The 20,344-nt window shown below is 46.8% G+C and overlaps 4 protein-coding genes across 4 annotated transcripts; 2 read left to right on the top strand and 2 right to left on the bottom strand.

Annotated features, from left to right (window-relative positions):
• Positions 1 to 4,292: 4,292 nt before the first annotated feature.
• Positions 4,293 to 7,742, top strand: PtA15_5A263 (uncharacterized protein; the record flags this gene model as incomplete). Its single annotated transcript, XM_053169005.1, has 10 exons — positions 4,293 to 4,332; positions 4,435 to 4,529; positions 4,609 to 4,696; positions 4,770 to 4,848; positions 4,911 to 5,010; positions 5,087 to 5,304; positions 5,497 to 5,864; positions 5,930 to 7,105; positions 7,195 to 7,509; positions 7,606 to 7,742. The coding sequence occupies 10 exons, from the start codon at positions 4,293 to 4,295 to the stop codon at positions 7,740 to 7,742; spliced, it is 2,616 nt and encodes an 871-aa protein (XP_053020245.1).
• Positions 7,743 to 12,957: 5,215 nt separating this feature from the next.
• Positions 12,958 to 15,327, bottom strand: PtA15_5A262 (uncharacterized protein; the record flags this gene model as incomplete). The annotated part of the gene is made up of 2 exons (XM_053169004.1): positions 12,958 to 15,039; positions 15,157 to 15,327. The coding sequence occupies 2 exons, from the start codon at positions 15,325 to 15,327 to the stop codon at positions 12,958 to 12,960; spliced, it is 2,253 nt and encodes a 750-aa protein (XP_053020244.1).
• A 65-nt stretch (positions 15,328 to 15,392) lies between these two features.
• PtA15_5A261 (uncharacterized protein) lies at positions 15,393 to 16,638 on the top strand (the record flags this gene model as incomplete). The annotated part of the gene is made up of 4 exons (XM_053169003.1): positions 15,393 to 15,597; positions 15,677 to 15,711; positions 15,795 to 16,332; positions 16,412 to 16,638. The coding sequence occupies 4 exons, from the start codon at positions 15,393 to 15,395 to the stop codon at positions 16,636 to 16,638; spliced, it is 1,005 nt and encodes a 334-aa protein (XP_053020243.1).
• A 1,112-nt stretch (positions 16,639 to 17,750) lies between these two features.
• PtA15_5A260 (uncharacterized protein) lies at positions 17,751 to 18,131 on the bottom strand (the record flags this gene model as incomplete). Its single annotated transcript, XM_053169002.1, has 1 exon — positions 17,751 to 18,131. One exon carries the CDS (start codon positions 18,129 to 18,131, stop codon positions 17,751 to 17,753), a length of 381 nt encoding a protein of 126 aa, XP_053020242.1.
• Between the last annotated feature and the right edge of the window lie 2,213 nt (positions 18,132 to 20,344).

Here is a 20,344-nt window from a genome sequence, read left to right as displayed (position 1 = left end):
ATGGTGAAAGCGCTGCGCTGCAGATAGTGCAGCGTAGCGCAAAGCGTAGCGTTTTTTGGCCCGGATGCGCTACGCTAATTTGTAGCGTTTTTGGGCTACGCTTGCGCTTTTTTGCACAAGCTTGTAGCTTTTCTATTTTTGTAGCCACTATTTATAGCCATAAAATAGCGCAAAAGCACTACGCTACAGCTATAAATAGCGCGCTACGCTATTTTATAGCGCTTTTGAGGCGCTTTTTTTTGGGAGGGGGGGGAAGTAGCGTTTTTTTTGTTTCAATATAGATTTTATCTAGAGGAGAGAGAAAGTAAGAAAATTTTTGAGGGGGAACCAATAACATGGAAGATAAATTTGAGTGGCCATTAGTAAAAAGGATCTACTTTGAATTTCCAGGATCCATCTTGTTTGCAGTTGATTCAAATTTGGGGCTCTTGAGCGCCCCATCAATCAGTTTCTGGCAATCCTTGAACTCGCCTCCCATCCTGAAATTGTTGTGCAGCCACATGTGGATGCAGCGCTTGATTTTTTGGACCGAAAGACTTGACAGACCTGATGAGCACACCGTTGCTGCGCCCGAGAACGTTTGTTCCACAAAGACAGAGTCAGCTACACGGACACATCATAAACTGAAGTTTTGGCTTACCTTCCACCATGCTATCACACTGAATTGAAGAACAGATTAAGGGTGACAGACAGAGGAAAGGGTGAGGGATGGTGAGTGATCACGCCACTGTGGGATGGATGCATTGGATGGGAGGAGCCAAGGTATATGTATACCCGCTTGGTAGCCTGTAGCGCCTCAAAGCGCATCACAGCTTTGGAGCGCTTGTGATATTTTAGCAAAATAGCGCATGTAGCGCACTCCAGCAAAAAGCGTTTTCAAGCTGCGCTGCGCTATTTTAGCGCAAAAGCGCAGCGTTTTCGGATGCGCTTGCACTATTCCCCCTTGGGGAAAAGCACATGTGTGCTATATTTAGCTTTAGCGCAGCGGGTTACCCGCTAAGCTAAAGCTTTTTGGGTCAGTCGTGTAGCGGGTGCCCGCTGCGCTGCGCTATAATGGGCGCTTTTTGTAGTGCAGCGTAGCCTTTCTGTTAGATTACCCGTATGTTGTGTACCATATGCTTGTATGTAGTGATGCTTATACTAAGCCTATCATATCCACGACTCTACCCGGCTCCCCGGCCGGGGATGAGCAGTACTTGGGGGCGGTACCCGGGTACCGCACCACTTTTTGCCAAAAAACGGGCACCCGGCACCGCTGGGCGGGTGCGGGCGGTACCCGCCAGGCGGTGCCGGGTACCTTTTTACATTCTCTAGGAAGCAGCAGTGGGTAGTTATGTTATGTTACGTTATTCACATAATTTGGGTTACATCACTACCCTTGTTACCCGCAGCTGCCCGTTATGTTATTTGTAATGAGGTCTTTGCAGGCCTTGCGCGTAACATAACGGGCTCTTTTTTCAGGTTGTTACTGCACGTTATCCACCAGATAACGTGTAACGGGACAAAATTGGCTGTTATCAGGTGTAATCTGGCGCTCTGCAGGCGCCAGTAACGTAACAAAAATCAATATTTTTCTCTCACGTTGCAGCGGTACCTTAACACACTGCCGTTACAAATAACAGTAACAATAACAGCTGAAAAATTGTTATGTTACCGTTGTGTTACTGCTATTGGCAACATAACTACCCACCGTTGCTGGAAGTGGTTGAAGTGGCAGCCGCTCAATTAGTGAAATCAAACAAGGGATATCAGTGCCATGGGGCTTCTGCCCAATAACGGCATTATGAGCCCAGCAGAGTGGAGTGAGTTTGGCTGCCAAGAAATACATGCATTTTGGCAGTCACCACTGTATTGAATTTGGTTCTCATGAAGAAAATTCCTTTCCAAAAGTCCAGTTGGTCAAGTATTCCATCTTCTGGCAAGAATATTGAGTATCTCCTAGCAGACACTGTGTCAACTGCGCTGATGATGCTGTAGAGCGCTTGTTGCACTTCATTTTTCAAAGTTGCATTCTGTAAGCCAGTTCATGAGCAGAATTAAAATGCTGGAAAACCCACCATTAATGGTGTCCTGTTTCCACAGCCTTTTGAATCTTATTGGTTCACTCAGGATGACCTTTTGGTTCAATTGTCAGCCAATGAGTCAAAAGTGCTATGGTATGCACCAAAAACAATTTGTCACTGAGGCTTCTGACCCTCATCAGCAAATGACATTGAATGTGAAGCAAGACAGACAGTCCAGTGACTCCTGAGTCCTTGGCCCGGTTCAGCAGCCATCTTTCCACTTGTCATTGTAGGTACATAGCTGGCAATTTTCTTGTTTTGGACTTCAAGCAACAAGCAAGGACAGATGCAAGTGTATTCCCAGGAGAGAAAGAGATGATCAGGAACAATGTATTTGAATTTAAGACAGCCTCAAATGTAAGAACACAGTCAAAAGGTATGGACACCAAAAGGAAAATGTTCACTTGAGCTTGAGTTTTGAGGGCAAGTAAAGGTTTCACCTGTTTTGTACGTGACATGGATGCCCGAGCTTAACAAAGCCTCCCAGTGAGGCAGCCCCGCAGGGTCTCTGTCTCACAGAGAGGCTTACCTGCAAAAACCTGTATCTGGCCTGAGAGCCCCAGGAATATCAGCCTTGTAGCAGGCTTGTTTTCACTTTTTCCTTTTTGTAAATCAACCGTCAGCCCGCTGAGGCTGCCCCTCTGGAATTAAGAAGTGCTCGGGAGTGTGCTTCTTCTGATGAAATTTAGGCCTTGTAGCTGCCAATATAAGGCCTGATCCTTGCGTTTGAAGTTTTCAAACACCGAGAAAAGCGGACCATATTGAGAGAGAGATTTTTGGTAAATACATGTGGCTTTGTATCAAAAGCTGTTTCAATCTATTGAAAGGCAGTCAAATACTGCATTCCTGCTTACATCAGCAGGAATGTGTCTCAAAAAGAGGCCTCTTTCAAACTGCTCTCCAGGCCATGAACCAAGTGCTATCAGCCTGTGACTGCCGCCAAATTAAAGAGGAGAAGCAGGCCTTTCTTTGGTATCCGGGGTGGGGATCAGTTATTTTGGGAAGTGGGGTTTTTGGAGGCACAAAGTTGGCCACCTGCAAAAACTAAGAGCTGTACGTGGGGCTCTCACACCAGGAATCAGGGATTCCATATTGCAAGTCCCTCCCTGACGGGAGGTCGCACTTTGTGCAAGGTGCTTTGCACCCAAGCTTAACAAAGCCTCTCAAACAGGGGTCCCAAAGGGACTCTCCATAGGAGAGGCTTACCTCAAGTGTTGCCTGTGTGGCCTGAGCACTTTGAGAAGATGATGAATTTTTCACCATTTTTAAGCTCAAGAGTCAATTACGTAAAAACCAAGCCCTTCAGATCAATTCTGAATTGGCAAAGTTATAGCCTTGCTTCTTAGGCATCTTTAACTTGTTTTTTGGAAAAAAATGGTGCCCGAATAGCTGGTTGCTTGCAATTTGCAGTTGGTCCTGTCCTTTCATTTTGTGAAGTAATGTTTGACAGGTGGGGAACCGTTTGGATCATTGGACCATGGACCCTCTCACGGTTTTTTGAATCAATGCAGCCAAATCTGAGTCTTAAATACATAGTGCCTGATCATTATAATTGTTAGCTGTCAAAGTGGTGTGATACTTGGTTATAGATATAAGTACCAGATATATCTGTTAGGAAATCCGGGATTGAAGATGTCGGATTGTTTACGGTGTAATTTTATTTACAGAATGTTTTTTCAGAAGGGATGAAGCTACTTAGGAATTTCAAGCTGGATTCCGTGTTCTTGGAATCTTGCGCTTCTAATGGTGCCAACAGCGGAATTTTTTTGGAAGGATTAGTGGAGAAAGCAGGTGAGATCACCTTCAAGCCATTGGACTGGTAGCTCTCCCCCTTGTAAGCTGACTTTAGATGCAAGTCCCTGCCTTCAGGAGGGGCCCCCCCAGCGTAGGCGTGAGGGAGGGACTTGTGTGAAGTTTGCTTCGCGCCGCGCCCCCCGGCAGGCGAGGGACTTGTGCTACATACATAAGTTCGATGGAGAAAGCCTGTCGGCCGGGGGTCCCTTCGGAACCCCGCGTCCCCACGGGGTGTGGCGGGCCTACCTTGCCGTTCATGTAACACCACATCGACCATCATCGTGCGTCGATTGGCGCTCCGTTTAGTTCTGCTCGCTTGGTCGATCGAACTCTTCTTGACCGGCCTACTGACTCATTTCCTATCCATCACGTTCAACTCCTTCCACCACCAAATTCACCTAGAAGTCTATCCAATCGCTACGAAAATAATCGAGGATGCTGCTAGATATCACTCGCAAGCTTCTCACACGGTCTGGTCGGTCTTCGCAAATTTTTACGTTGTCATTTGCTTTTGGTATAATCGTGGAGCTGATTGATCTTTTGACTGAATCGTCTTTTCTGCATTCTACATTCTTAGAGCGTGTCAAAAGTGTCGACTTCCATCCGACGGAACCATGGCTTTTGGCTGGGTTATACTCGGGAAAAGTTTTTGTCTGGCACACGGAGACTGGTGTTTGTATACTTTACATCCTTTCTTTGAGATACAGGTGGTTAGCTTATTGTGTGATCTAACAATTTGCTCATTATGTAGGCACTTTTGAAAACTTTCACGCCCACTGAGGTTCCAGTGCGATGTGCTCGGTTCATTGCCCGGAAAAATTGGTTTGTTTGTGGATCAGGTAAAGTTCTCAGATCACTGTACCGCTGCACCGAGGTTCATTACTGAACAATTCGGAGTTCAATCTCAAACAGACGATTTCCACCTTCGCGTATTCAACTACAACACATCCGCCCGCGTGGCTGCATTCGAGGCTCATCCTGATTACATCCGGTGAGTCATTTTTCTTTTCAACATGGCTGTTAGGCCGCGTAGGCTAACACTTAATGTTTTAGTTGCTTGGCTGTTCACCCTACGCAGCCGTTGGTATTGACCGGAAGTGATGACATGACCATCAAGCTGTGGGATTGGGACAAGTCATGGAAATGCCTTCAGGTAAGCTTCTCTTCACTAATGCAATTTTCTTATTATATTGCCTTTACTGACTGCCTATTGTCAACTTTTGTTTCAGGTTTTCGAAGGACATACGCATTACATCATGAACTTGGCGTTTAACCCGAAGGATTCCAACACCTTCGCATCCTCTTGTTTAGACCGCACCGTGAAGGTCTGGTCACTAGGCTCTCACACCGCCAACTTCACCCTCGACGCTCACGAGAAAGGTGTCAATTATGTTGAATACTACCATGGTGGAGACAAGCCTTATCTGGTCACCACTGGCGATGATCGGTAAGCATTATAACCGTCTGCTTCAGCTCGTCTCGAAACCCCAGAACATCACGAACACCACATGCATGTCCGTGGAGTGGATGAACGGGAAAATCCGTCATTTCCTGATCGGAAAAGTTCTCGACAGATTCTAATCTATGATTCCATTGACGAATTTGCTTTACTTTTTCATCCTATCCTGTTGAACTGCAGACTCATCAAGATTTGGGACTACCTCTCTAAATCATGTATACAAACGCTCGAAGGTCATCAATCGAATGTTTCCTACGCTATTTTCCACCCCTCACTGCCTATCATCATCTCGGGCTCAGAGGATGGCACCGTCAAAATTTGGCATTCCTCGACTTATCGACTGGAAAATACGCTAAATTACGGACTGGAACGGGCCTGGTGTGTCACTTATGGTAAAAACGGGAATGACATCGGCTTAGGATTCGACGAGGGCTCAGTGGTAGTCAAGCTCGGACGAGAGGAACCGACTATTAGCATGGACGTCGGAGGCAAAATAGTCTTTACTAGGAACGCTGAAGTATTGACTTGCAATGTCGCGGCTGCTCAAGGTAAGTTTGCCATATGAAGCCTTCTACTGAAAACTTGCGGTGCTCATTTTCATTTGGGCTTGCAGATCATGAAATTCCCGATGGACAGAAGTTGAATGTTCAGGTCCGTGAACTTGGAACAACCGAAGTATTTGCCCAAACTCTTCAGCACTCACCAAATGGCCGATTTGTGACGGTATGTGGAGATGGCGAGTACATCATCTATACAGCTCTGGCGTGGCGAAACAAGTCATTTGGCACCGGTATCAGCTTCGCTTGGGCAGCAGATTCAAATACGTATGCCGTCAGAGAAACTGCCATGAAGTTGAAGGTTTTCCGCAACTTCAAAGAAAATGTCGATCTTATCAGGACGGGCTATCCCATGGAAGGTCTGTTTGGGGGAGCACTCTTGTGTGTCAAAGGTAGTGGATTCGTGTGCTTTTACGATTGGGAAACGGGATCACTGGTTCGAAGGATTGAAGTCGAAGCTCGAGATGTTTTTTGGTCAGCATCGGGAGAACATGTGGCGATTGCCGGCGAAGAATCGCTTTACATTCTAAAGTTTGATCAACAAGCATACGCGGAATTTCTGGCCGAAGGCGGTGAACTAGGAGACGAGGGAGTGGAGGCAGCGTTTGACCTTTTGCACGAACTGCCTGAAGTTGTCCAGACCGGAAAATGGGTTGGAGATTGTTTAATATACACCAACACGGCAAACCGCTTGAACTACGTCATCGGAGGGCAAACTCATACACTCAGTCACTTCGATCAACAGATGTTCTTATTGGGATATCTTCCAAATTACAACCGGATCTATCTTTGCGATAAAGATTGTGGGGTCTTCTCGTATTCGCTCGCTCTGTCAGTAGTTGAGTACCAGACAGCAATCATGCACGGAGACTTGGATTCGGCTGCCGGATTACTCGAGAACGTACCTCAAGACCAACGCAATCGAATCGCTAGATTCTTAGAAAGTCAAGATTTGAAAGAGTTGGCTTTGTCGGTATCGACGGATATCGATCATCGATTTGAGCTAGCCACTCAGTTGGATGACTTGGACACCGCCTTGGAAATTACCAAGTCCGCGCCTTATCCAGAGTCCCAAAGCAAATGGAGAATAATCGCTGAAAAGGCATTGGCTAGTTGGAAGATTGAATTGGCCGAAGAATCATTCCTCAAAGCAGGGGATTTGAGCGCCCTCTTGCTAATTTACTCTTCCACCGGTGATCGGGAGGGCTTGAGTCGGTTGGCTCGGCTTGCAAGTATGTGGCCACTTCAGTTTGGATCGCTTATCTATTTTTCATTGAATAGACGTTTCGCTAGCAACTGATCACAATTATCCTTTCCTCAGCTGTTGCGGGACAGAATAATATCGCGTTTTCGTGCCAACTCCAGCTGGGTGTCCCAGAAGAGTGTGTAGATATTCTCCTATCAACTGAACGCTTACCAGAAGCCGCGCTATTTGCAAGAACATATGCCCCTAGTCAAGTACCCAAGGCGGTCGAACAGTGGAAGAGTAGCCTGGAGGAATCAGGTAAAACAAAAATCGCAATGAAAATCGCCAACCCCGAAGAACATTTCGATTTGTTTGACGAAGGATGGGCTGATGCGTTGGAACGCGAGAAGGAAGTTGCCAAAGGTGTAGATATCAACACTGTCGTATCTGGTTAGTCATTTTTTCTTGGGCCAAAGTCTCAACTTGAATTTGTTGCTTCAAAATCACGTGAATGAAAGCTAAAATAACTTTCATGATCATTGATAGATGTGGCTTCCTTGAAGCTCAATGGGCAACAGCCTCAGAGCGCGTCACCGGCCGAAGAGACTGAAGAGGCCGAGGAGACTGGAGAGGGCGAAGAGGCTGAGGATGTGGAAGAAAACGAAAAACCCGAGACAAAATAGGCCACCTCTCCTGCCCACCCAGAAGATAACGAAAGATGGGCATACTCAAAGACTATGTACTACGGCTCGATTGACCTGACATGTTTATTGAGGACTTTTCTCCCGTGGAATTGGACAAAAAGAGATCCAAAACAAAACAAAACAAAAAATGAGAGGGAAATTACTTGTAATTGTGTTGTTTTTTATTTTTGTGCCTTCTCATAGAACACCTTTGTTTCTATGACATCTCTTTTCTTCTCAAATTTTTATAAAATCACTTTCTCTGCGCAAATTTTAATAGCTCAATTTAGCACGTAGCTTTAACTTGCCTTGGGGAGAGGAATGAGCATGTGGTGCAGCCTCAGGGCATTTGGAGAGCTCTACATAGATGCCCTTCTAAATCTAAATTAATTAAGACAGCTATCAAAAAAATAACTATTGCACTTGATATCAACTTGTATTCCCAGGCTCAGGGAAAACTCCTTCATTTTTGGCAAAAATTAAAGCCTTTTTATGCCCCATTATATGTGATAAATGGGCAAATTTATCACATGCAACCCAAAGTTCACCCCTCCCCCCTCTCCACCAAATCTTTTTGAGCCCCCGGGGGTTGCGTGTGATAAATAAGCACATTCATCACATATAACACAGCATCTAAATGGGGCCAGAATTGGGGTGTGTAAATTGAAATATGGGAGGGATGTAGATCTGAAGGGAAGTCATTCAATGGCTAGTGGAAATCTGGAATTGATAGTCTTTTTCATGTGAGGAATACCAAGATCTCAATCACATTGTGTGCAACTCTTGCTGCTACAAATGTGTTTGTGCAGCAAAAAGATTTTGGTCCAAAATGTGTGTACCAATTGTGAGCATAAAGTGGAATGAGATTGTGTAGACTTGGCAAATCCATTTAAGAAAATTTTGACATAAAAGTAGTTTTGGTGTTCAAAGTTGTTTCATGCATTGTTATGGTCTGATCTGGGGGAGAGGAAGACAGGGTTCTGGGGGTTCTGCAATTCTGTATCTGAAGTTGGTTGATTTCAGGATGAGGAGGCTGTCCTAAGTACATGCGGCAGTGATGTGGTTTGAGAAAAATCAAATAAAAACCAACAATGAATAAAATACCATCCAGGAGACTAAATGTGAAGTTAGAATGACTAACAAACTCTACTACTCAGGGTTCAAAGACTACAAGGTGTGAGACTACTGTACTATTTAAACCTACTAGTGATGCTGCAGACTGATCTTAGACATGGGGCAAATGATTCTGAGATAACAGGTTTTCAGCAAGGGAAGAAATCAGAATTCCAACACTCATAAAATTATCCCCCCTTTAATGCCTAAGCCTCCCCCGTTTCTGGTTTAAATGATCAGCAATAAAAAACTATCCTCTTATGGCTCTGCATTCTGTCCCCAGGCAGCTTTAAAAAACCCAGTGGAAACAATCCTGCCCTCTCACTTTATTCTCCATGTGCACCAATTCCTGGCCCCCACTTCCAGATATGTCTGTTTGAAATTTTCCACCAGGCCTCTGCAGTTCTTCAGGTTTGCGTCTGGTGCACCACAAGTTCTCCTATGGTCCAAATCAGTTCCAAATGACAAGGTATTGAAGTGTTTGCCCTCTCCTCTGACAGGTAAGAATGCTGTCCACCTACCATTTTTCTTTGTTATCCACTGTGACTTGGTGCGGGGTCAGCCTACTCCATTCCACTATTTCATTGGGCTGGTGCTTGCAGAGCACTGATACATAAAATACCAGGTTTACTCCCAATAGAGAATGTCAAAGTAGAACCAGGTACCTGCTCTTTATTTTGGCCAAAGTTGGTACCTAGTACTGCACCCAGAACCGCCTGGCCGGTACTGGCAGTACCTGAGGCTGGTACCACTGGCAGTTGTTGGGCTATACACACTCATCAAGGCACGCATTTCAATGCAAGCCATCCCAGCATCAAGACTGAAAATTCTTGATGGCTGGATCATAGTGTCCATGGAGAATTTTCAGTCTTAATGGCTGAGATGATCTCTTACTGGCCATCAAGACTGCACTGTCTCAATGGTTGGCCATTGAGACTGTAAAGTCTTTGTGGCAAAGAGGTTTCAGCCATTGAGACTTTGCAGTCTTGATGGCCAGAGTGCCTTGAGAGTCAAGATGGCCAGGAATGAATCATTGTGGCCATCAAGAATTTAGTATCACAGTATCAAAGGCCAAAATTATTACTTTGCGGCCATCTTGATGGCAAAAATGCAACTATTAAATCATGCTGATTGTAATTAGCACTAACTTAGTGGTTTTTGAGACCACTAAACTACACTACATTGCAGTTTAAAAACTATTAAAATTACATCTAACACACATTTGAGGAAAAAGTGTAATCTTAGCTACAAATTACAGCTAATTTAGCTGTAATGGGTAGCTCATTATCTGTAATTTAGGTTTGGCCTGATTTAGCAGCTTTGTATTGCAGCTAAAAATAACATCCAGAATCATTATTGGCCAGCTACTACGCTACAGAATTATTGCCACTAATTTAATTAGCGTAGTAGTTGCATCATTGTTGATGTTCAAGCATTCCTCACCATTGATATTTCATGCCCTAAATAGCCAGGAAGGAGTACCCTGGGTCATTGAGGCTGTAAAGCCTTCATGCATAAGTGGTTCTGGCCATAGAGATTGTGCAATTTCCATGCCCTTGGCAGTATCCAGGTACCAAACCGCTTTTTGGCCAACAAAATGGACCTTAAACACACCTGGATTCCAGGGGAAGAACCTGGCAGGTGATTGGCAGGTGCAAGGGTTAGCCACCAAGCAGTTACGGGTACCCATTTACATTCTCTAACTCCCTGTATGTAGAGTGGAAGGTTTGGTTTAGGCAGACTTTGAGATTATACTCTATTGGAAATTCTCCTAGCCAGAGGTGGTCCAGTTTAGGGCTTGGGTGGGCTGTTGAAATTTTGCTCCTGTCCAGCCATACTTTGTCTCCAATTTTACATTTGGTGGTTCTGTTGAATTGCCTTTTCATTGCCTCTTGCGCATCTTCCAGACAGTTTTTGAGCTCCACCTGTACCTCCTCTAGGTTTTGGAGCTGTCCAAACACTGCAGGTAAACATTGCTCTTTCAATGGGATGAAGTGCACCATTTTTTCAGCCAGTCCAAATACTGCTACAGGAGTGGGATTTGGGGAGATCAGTGAACAAATCATAGCTAATGTCTATCTGCCAGGACCCCAGAAAGCCTCTGCTGAACCGGCTCATGTAACCTGTAGCAATATAACTTTTGTTTCCAAAATGATTCTTGTCAAAAAATTGCAATTTGGTAGCTTTTTAAATTCTTTTTGGACTGACATACTCATGTAGTTGCTTAGAGTTGGAAGCAAAATTGTTTCAGGTCAGATAAAAATGTAGTCAGCGGCCAAAGAAGGTTGTAAAAAACCACAAATAGCTGAAAATCAAACATTTCACGGAAGGTTTGAAGATCATCTTTGTGAACATACTCATTGAAATGGTATCAAAAATGGGCTTCAAGCACAAAAAACAATTTGTCCCCACAGCAAAGGTTCATTTTGGCCCAGATTCACATGGGCTGGTTCAATACAGGTATACTAGGGTCCTACATGGCCCCACTGGGTTGGTAGGGGCTCAAGGGTTCCAAAAGGCCAATGTGTGGAGGGTTTGACTCTTTGGAAGGAGTCAAAGCCATCCACATACTGGTCAAATTTTTTCTCTTGTCCTTGAAACACAAAGCTCCACCAAAATAGGGCAAGCATGTGTGTGCAGCCCAGGGAACCTGCTAACTTGGTTTCATGCCTACTATTCTGGATCTCCACTCTCAAAGTGGTTTCAGCTGGCGCCATGATCCATCCCGTATCATAGGGTATCCTGTCTGCTGTTGTATATATGGTGGAATTCCCTGCTGGCTTGTCCAATAATTCAAACCACTTGGTCAGTTTCTTGTAAAGGGAAGTCAATTATCTTATCTTCTCAATTACTTCCACATCCAACATTTCCATTGGTTTATCCATCATCCTGTTGTCCATTCTGATTGCCAATCCATCAATCTCAAACCAATGATCTGTTTCATCCAGATCAATAGATTTTTCCTCAAACCAAGTGTCAAACTCTGCCACTTCTGCAAATTTCCTCTCTGTGATATTTCTTGGGTTCAGTTGATACTTGAAACAGATTTGGCACACCACACTGCTACAGCTCATAACATACATGCATCAATAATAAACTCATGAAACTTTTGCAGTGGGATTACATAATCATACTCACAAGATCCTGTGCAAAATAGGTTTTATGATTTTATGATTTATGTTGAACACCATGAGGCCTTGAATAGTAGGAAGCACTTACATAATGAACACAGGGTACAGCACTCCCAGGATGGAAGCTCTGCTCATGATATTCCCAGGGCAGGACTTCAAAATTCAATGTTCAATTACTCCTTTTCATAATTCAGAATTTGAATCTAGTCTAAGAGACATAAGCCATGTCAGGATATCCAACTGCTGGGCAGATATGGAGTTCAACCATGGATCTTGAAACCAATCTATAGTGATCTGAAGAGAGGTGATACTGTTGGAATTTTTCATGAACTTGTGGATCCCATGATCTATAGTGTTCAAAATTGCATCAGATTTTATTCCATAAACTTTCAGTGTATAAGTTTATAAAAAAAATGCAATTTTGAACACCATAATCATAGAAAGAATGGGACTGTAGGAGGCAATAGGTCAGTATGTGAGGGTCAGCCAGACGTTATGGACTTGTGAGGCAAGGTCAATGCACACAATATGGTGACAAAAGGATATTGCATGGGAACTTTCAAGTTCAATGTTGCCTATCATTGTTGAAGCGTGCAAATCTCAGGTCTGTCAAAATGATATATTATGAGGTCTTTATTGTGTGATTGGTGATCCATTTGGCACATGAAATTGTTATCCTGCAGATTCCAGATTGACGTGATAAGTGTTCAAATTCTTTGATGTATAGCGAATGCACAATACACAAACCACCACATTGCTGGGCGAGATGGAGAGAATACATAACAATTACATATGAAACTCCGAACAATAGAAACCCAAGCTGCATGATCAACAGAAAACAGCATGAAGGGATCCAAATGACTCGGACGAATCATTCTGGGCTTGTTTTTTTCGATGATGGCAATGTGAAATGATAGAATATAAATCCAGTTTTGGGCTCGATGTTGCGATCTGCAGTTGAACTGAGTCAACTACTGATTCGTTTCGATTGCGTGAGAATCGTCCCCCGGTGGAGGCTCGAGGGTGGCCATGTCGGGTGCAGGAGCGGGCTCCGGGATGATCTCCATGTTTCCGAGCGGGCTTGGCTTGAAAGTCTGCGGCTGCAAGCCATCGACAGCGGCGCCCAGCTTGCCTTTCTTTTTGCCCTTCGCTTCGATCGCGTGAGAGTCGTCTCCCGGTGGAGGCTCGAGGGTGGCCAGGTCGGGTGCAGGAGCGGGCTCCGGGATGATCTCCATGTTGCCGAGCGGGCTCGGCTTGAAAGTCTGCGGCTGCAAGCCATCGACAGCGGCGCCCAGCTTGCCTTTCTTTTTGCCCTTCGCTTCGATCGCGTGAGAGTCGTCTCCCGCTGGAGGCTCGAGGGTGGCCAGGTCGGGTGCAGGAGCGGGCTCCGGGATGATCTCCATGTTGCCGAGCGGGCTTGGCTTGAACGTCTGCGGCTGTAAGCCATCGACAGCGGCGCCCACCTTGCCTTTCTTTTTGCCCTTGGCGGTTGATGTCCCAACAGCCGTCGAAGACGGCGAGCTGACACGCTTTCGCTTCGAGGTCGGCTTCGCTTTGGCGGCCACATCGACCTGGGGCGGTCCGAGCCGTTGAGTGGCTTCTGCTTCTAGCCGCTTCTGATTCTTGATTATGTCCAGCTCGTCTAACCTCCGTTGCTCGGCTACGTGAAGTGGATACAGTTCCGAAAGAGGCTTCCAACTCTTACGGAAACCCCTTGAGTCGTCGCCAGCATCCGGGGGTGTATCCCTCTCGGCGTGATCAGCATCTTCGTCGAGCAGATGATTGACTGATTCTGGGGGGGCAAACTTGAATTCCGGGCCGGCGTTAAGCCGGGCAATTCCTCCTCCGTACACACTCACACAGGGATAATATCCCAGTGTACCATCATCGTGTATCTTCCCTCCGCTCTTGGCATTGTTCGAGTCTACAAAATTTGAATCGTCGCCGGGCTGATTCAGCGAGCCACTGTTTTGGGGACTCGGATCCGCTCGCAAGGGCAAGAAATCCAGCAAATCCCTGAACGCCACTCCTTGGCAGACGCCATTCTTGAAGAACACCACTTTCGAACCTTTCAGGACCGGCAAAGGACGTAAGGGAGGGCCGCTGGGCACAGCTGGTGCTGAAGGAGGCTCGTCATCGACTTGTTTCTGACCAGGAAGGCTCTTCTTCTTGGGTGTCTCGGCGGCTAAAGTGGCTTTGTGAGGTTCCTGCTTGGGTTGCAGTTTGGCCGGGAGGGCAGACTCGGCAAGATCCTCCATTTCCTTGGAGATCGGATACTCGGCAGACTCGAAATAAAGCTGGCGTCGGTAGCGAATCGGGATTCTTTTTCGCTCGATCCGCGCCGGGTCATCCCGGTCTTCGTCTATCGGCTTGCGCATCTGGGGAAGATCGAGCAGGATGCCAATCACATCGCCCGAGCCGAACGGCTCGCCATATTTCTGGGGTCGAGAGAGGTGTACCTTCTCGCCAGTCTTATCCCTGATTCCGTAAGAATAACCGTCGATCCCGAGGGGTGCGTTCAAGCCAGACTCTCTTCTGGCGATGCCTACACGGACGTGGGCTTCTTCGGGCTCGGATCGCGCGCCTTGATTGATCTCTCCACCAGCGCGAACCATGATGATTTCGAAGTACCATTGCCCCTCTCTGATCGGTAAATTTGCCCGGGCCGATCGAAAGCCCCTGTCGGTCGTGACTGACAGACCGTCCTTGGTCACGTACACATAGCTACTCCGATCCTCCCACGACCATTTCACTAGGCCTGGGGGCGCGGTCTCGATCGTATAGTATAACGGATGATCCGCGTCCTGCTGCTGTTGATCGGCCGGCGGCCCACAGGCCAAGTATCTGAATCCCGATCGATTCCAAGGGTGCGAACGGGTGGCGAAAAAGTCGGACGGGAAGAAGGGAGGGAGAGGCTGGAAGACAGGCGGGATGGCAACGCTGGCGGAGTCGATATGCGAGCTCAATATCCGGGGCTTCGATTCGGCTTCCCCCACTGATTGGCCAGCGGTGCCCTTCGGTCGTCTTTGCTCCACGGTAGCGCTTTGCTCGCCCTAGCGGAACGCGGCCGATTCGCAAGGGACGTCAATAGCATAATGATCAGTCAGCAACTTCAGACAAACAAAGAATGGGAGCACGGAGACGGATAGACGGCGGATTGACTTACTCACATCTGTCTCGCATCGCTCGGAAGCAGAGTGTTCGTCAGGTTCGTCTACTGCTGTGGATCCTTCCACTGCGATCGGTGCCGGCGCAGGAGGCTCGCTCGCCGGAGGTTCGCTCGCCGGAGGTTCGCAGGCAGGAGGTTCGCTCGCATGAGGTTCGCTGGCATTGGCGGACATCAGAGGGTATGTGCTCCGCGCGTTCTTGGGTCTGCTTCGGCGGTCTTCGGGGTCCCCCCAAGGGCATGCGAGGTCGATGGTCCTTCAACGATGGTTCCCGAGGAAAGGGTGCCTCACAATCATATGACCCTGACCGAAAGACGGCGTTCCTACCAGCGACAGAAATTCATCACGCTGGAAAAACTGGGCAACATCCGCCTAGCTGGCCACTCCAGCCCTCTCACAACCAGGCTGCTCGACTGTACCACTTCTTCGGAACAGACCTCCCTGGTGAGCATGCAATGAGGATAAAAACGCCCAACCTGCACATTGGAATAAAGACGATTTTCTGACTCGACCTCAAAACTAGGCCTTGCCTTCCATCCCAGGACGCGTGGCCCAGTGGTAAGGCGCTCGCCTTCGATGCAGGATGAGTTCTCCTACCTGGGAGCGAGAGATCGGCGGTTCGACCCCGTCTGCGTTCACAGCTTGCTGGTCTCAGCCCAGCATTTTTGGTGGTACATAACAATGCCACCACTTTTTTCCCAAAATCAATCCGCCCCGATGCGGATATGCAAAGCGTGACCGATGCGGTTGCTCTGAGGGTCGGGGTGCCGACCCCGCATCCCGAAGGGCGCACTCCGCGCCTCCTCGGAGGAAGGGCCTTGGGTTTGTTTACAAGCCAGATCGGAAAGGCCATCCAAATGGTTTTCTCTTCTGCTTCAAGCGAAGACGAACGAACCGACGACAACTACTACAAGATACTCCAAGTCTCAAGCGACGCCAGCCCCTCAGAACTCAGGACGGCTTATCTCAGACTAATCAAGCTTCACCATCCCGACAAGCTCAAAAAGCAGTCCCACCATCCCTCATCAGGCCCCCAGGCCAGCCACTCCTCTCAACCAAACGCAGACCACCGGTTCGCGCAAGACTTGATTCATGCTTACTCTATCTTGATCGATCCCAGTCGCAGGACTGAGTACGACCTCAAGCGTCTTCAATCGCCTGCGGGGCACAATACAGTGTGTTCGTTTCAAGCCATCTTATTTTCCGAGTTATGGAGCTCGCCAAGCTTACTCATCCCACTTCTGGATCTAAAATAAAGCATCAGCAGGAGTCCATGCGAAGATCGTTTCTCAAGTGCTCGATCTTTCTGAATTCACCCAGCTAGAGCATGAAGGACAAAACCAAGCCGGGGGAGAGCGATTCGTGTTTCCCTGTAGATGCGGGGGACAGTTCCTGATCAGCGAAGACCAAATGGAGGCCGATATCGATACCATTGGCTGCGATGGATGCAGCTTGACCGTCAAAGTCGAATACCAATGCTTGTAATTCACTTGCGAACAGAACCCACCTACATGTCTGCTGGCGAATCCCAAAAAGAAAAAGAACTCTGTTCAAATCCATAGTTCACCGTAGGTACGCTGTTCCCCCCCCCGATCCGATATACTACATACCGCTAAGTATTTCCCTGGCCTGTTATAATAGTCATCAGATGATAAATGGTTTAATGTCTGCCTTCGATTTTTGATTACGAAGCCTGAAGGCATAAGAGAATGACTCAACGGATTGAATGAGACATCGCCCGTTGAAGATCTGACCGCTACAGCATATTCTTTCTCCTTGATTGGTCCTCCAAAACTGTGCTATTCGCTGTTCCTCTGAATCCTGCTTGCTCATATACAATAAATAGTTGCCTTTGTCACTGAATCTCCACAGCCTACCATTGCTAAGTATTTAATTCATACAAGGGAAACCAAAAGATGCGCAAGGTAAATCAAGAGATAGGTGGTGACCATCGCTTCAAAATTCAAACATCGTCCCCATACACAAATCTTTCCCAAATTTGCCTACTTCTCAAGTTGACGATTCGGGTGAACCTGCGATATAAATATCCGGAAAAAGGTCGCAATCCCCGGCCCAGATAAGTCATACCCTTCACGAATATAGTCTCACGGACCAGCCAGTAAGTAAAGCAGGCAAGATCTCATAAGCCCTGCAAAACATAGCCCTGTATGCATCTTCCAGAAACTGGCTTGGGTGTGGAGAGACTGGTTTGGTTGGTAAAGAACACAGAAAAAAATGTAATGAGAAATGAAACCAAATTGCAGGTTTTCAGATGGTTTGATTCACGGGTAATATTATGTTACAGGTAATATGGCGAATAAGTCATGACTGGTAGTAGAAATACACACGCAAGTGATCTTGTAGTAGTCAGATGGATGACATTTTGAGGAGTAAAAGCTGTGGCGGAAGCTGGGTACATTAGTAGGAAACTTATACTACACTAACATCTATTAAGTCAGAAGAGAACTAGCTGGAACGCTCTAGGTTCACAAAAAAGGATTAAAAGTTGAAAAATACATGAGCCTCGAATGTTGATGCTGCTAATAACGATGATATATGGTTTACAGTACAGCAAATTTGAAGAGCGGGGTAAAAAGTTAACTAGATCGCCAGAGCTTCTTGAGATAAGTGACGAGTGGGAGTCGGGCCGAGTGATTTGGGAAGCTGGAAGACATTGAGGAGCTAGAGGGTTTCGAGAAATCGTCGGAGAGTTGATTGAGGTTAGAGCCCTGTGTGGCCTCGTAAAGGTATCGGAGGATCAGGTCGGCTTCTGCTTCCCGGTTCCCAGATAGATCGCCAGGAGGGGACGAGGGGTGTTTGAATCTGACCCATGGCACGGGCCTCGTGAATTTCGCGTCGTAGGTAGGACTATCCGGGAAGGGGATCGATTCTTCGCGCTTGTTGGGATCTTCTGGGAAATGATCCTCGTAGTCCGGGAAGAAGAAGTAGGACGACCGACTCGTTAAAGATCGTTCCATATTTCGCGGTGGAAGCTGTACGATATCCAAGGTAAGTAAGTAGCCATGCACGCCGACTTTTGCAGGCCTGCCTTCGACTTTGCTTACAATTTCTTGGCCTGCTGTTAGGACTGCGGGAGGATTTGGTTCGGTTCGGGGTTGTAGAGCAGCGCTTGGACGGGGCGCGGAAGCTTGGGGGATTTGCGAGGGCTAGAAGACTGTTTGTGATTAAGTTAGGTGGGAAATGAGGCTTTGAAAATCCTGGAGGACGTGTGTGTTGTACCTGAGATGAAGGTGCAGACTACAGAGGGTGGGGGAGGGGAGCATCCCCGAGTCGGGAGAATGCACTCACCTTGGAAGACTACTCCGACGGAAGCAAACGCGCCAGGGTTCGAAGTGATCAGAACCAAAGTTTATCTGCGCCAGGAAACTGTCCCGGTCGGAAGGTATGATTAAAGTATTTGTTTATGTGCGCTGTTCGAGGGTTTGGGGAAGAGGTCGATGGGCAGAGTGTGGACTCGTGGATGGGCCACCGTATATCGAAGCGTGCAGACTAGCGTCGATGTGGCCCAAAACACGGCTGCGATGACAAGAAAGCCCATGTGGGTCTTGGAGGAGTAGCAGCCTGAAGACTTTACTCTGGACCGTGTGCCTGGTGCCTATGTGTCTGTCTCCCTCGGACTGTCATAGCAGTCTGCTCTTGCGAGTCGCGACCATCGCTTGGGACTGGCCGATGGCTTTCGAGCCTCGGCACGTTGCCCCAGGAAAAAAGGAAAGAACGTGGCCGTACCTCTCCCGGGTTTGAGGGAGAGGGGGTTTGTACACGAGGCGTTCAGCTCACAAAACTCTGCAGGATTATTGTCGGCGATCTCGAATGCGATCCATTCTCGAACGGAGGGGTCTTTTTTATTTTATTTTTTTAGAAGTGGATGCTGGATTATGTAGATACATGCGATGATGTTTGGAAAAAATAAATAGGGGGGGTCACGATTGGATTTTTGGCTCCTGGTGACCTGTGAGCTCCTCACTTCACGCGGATATCACAACACAATCACAGGCTGAGTTCGGACTCGCGCCCTTAGACCGTCATGACTTTTGCAAGTCATCAAACTTTGAGTACAGTATTGTTTTATTTTTTGAGATTTTCTAAACATGCTAAAAGGTAGATTTGAAAGGTAGAAAGCTGGACTTGAAGGAAATCATCAAAAGGGCGGAGCTTGTTTTTAATTCAAAGAAAAAAAAGAGGAAATTGCCACCATGACAAGTCCCTCTCGCTTCGCGTGACACTCGGCTAGCTCACGACCAAACAAATACAAAGGCATTTCTCGAATAGCTTACTTTTCGGTGATCGTTTGCTTTGGTTCATTCTCTTGTGCTCGTGCTCTGGGATGCCGGTGAAGAGAAGCAAAAGAGAGTATTGATTTCATCATCCTAGATCTAAAACAAAAGAAGGAAAAAAGAAATAGACAAGATAGTGAGAACAGATTGAGGCTTACCTGGGATGCCGGTGAAGAGAAGCAAAAGAGAGTGAGGAAAAGAGAGTTCACCGGCACCCAGGAGAGGAGTCTTTTAGAGAAACTAAGAACAGGATATAAACATAATCTAAGTACATATGCTAATACTGGAACATAACACCATAACAGCCACCCCCTCGAAAAGACTCCGACAACTGATCAAAAACTTGAGCAGAAAGAAAGAAAAGAGAAAACAAATCGTAAGAGAAAAGAAGAAAAAAAATATCAACTAGAAAACAAAGAAAGAAGAAAATAAATAAATAAATTTTAAACAATTGATAAAATGCAGGAGTGAAAGGTGAATAAAAAGAAAGAAAGAACCAAGGACGTCCAGATAACCGCCAAAAAAATAGATCGCCGCTGTCGAGCGCAAAGGAAAGAAACAAAAGGTGTCGTTATCTTAATCACACAAAAAAAAAAATTGGTATGAGGGAGACAGACAATCGCGGGGGGCGCATGTGTCTCGCAGCCAGCGCATGCTATCCCCCCAGGTACTTGCCATAACGTATGTCACTCAACCAGGAGTAGACATTTTGAGGCTGGCTAAGATCCTCTCAAAAGGCATTGGGCCTAGCGCCTTTGTCATGATGTCGGCCAATTGAGCATTGGTTGGAACTCATTCGATTGCAAGTCTCTTGCGGTGGAGTTGTTCATTGACATAGAAAACCTCGCGCTCCGAGTGTCTGGTGCGCTTGTTTGCCGTGTTGTCCTTCGAGATTT

This window comes from Puccinia triticina, chromosome 5A (assembly GCF_026914185.1).
Source record: "Puccinia triticina chromosome 5A, complete sequence".
NCBI classification, from domain to species: domain Eukaryota; kingdom Fungi; phylum Basidiomycota; class Pucciniomycetes; order Pucciniales; family Pucciniaceae; genus Puccinia; species Puccinia triticina.
This window is presented reverse-complemented; position numbering and strand designations above follow the sequence as displayed.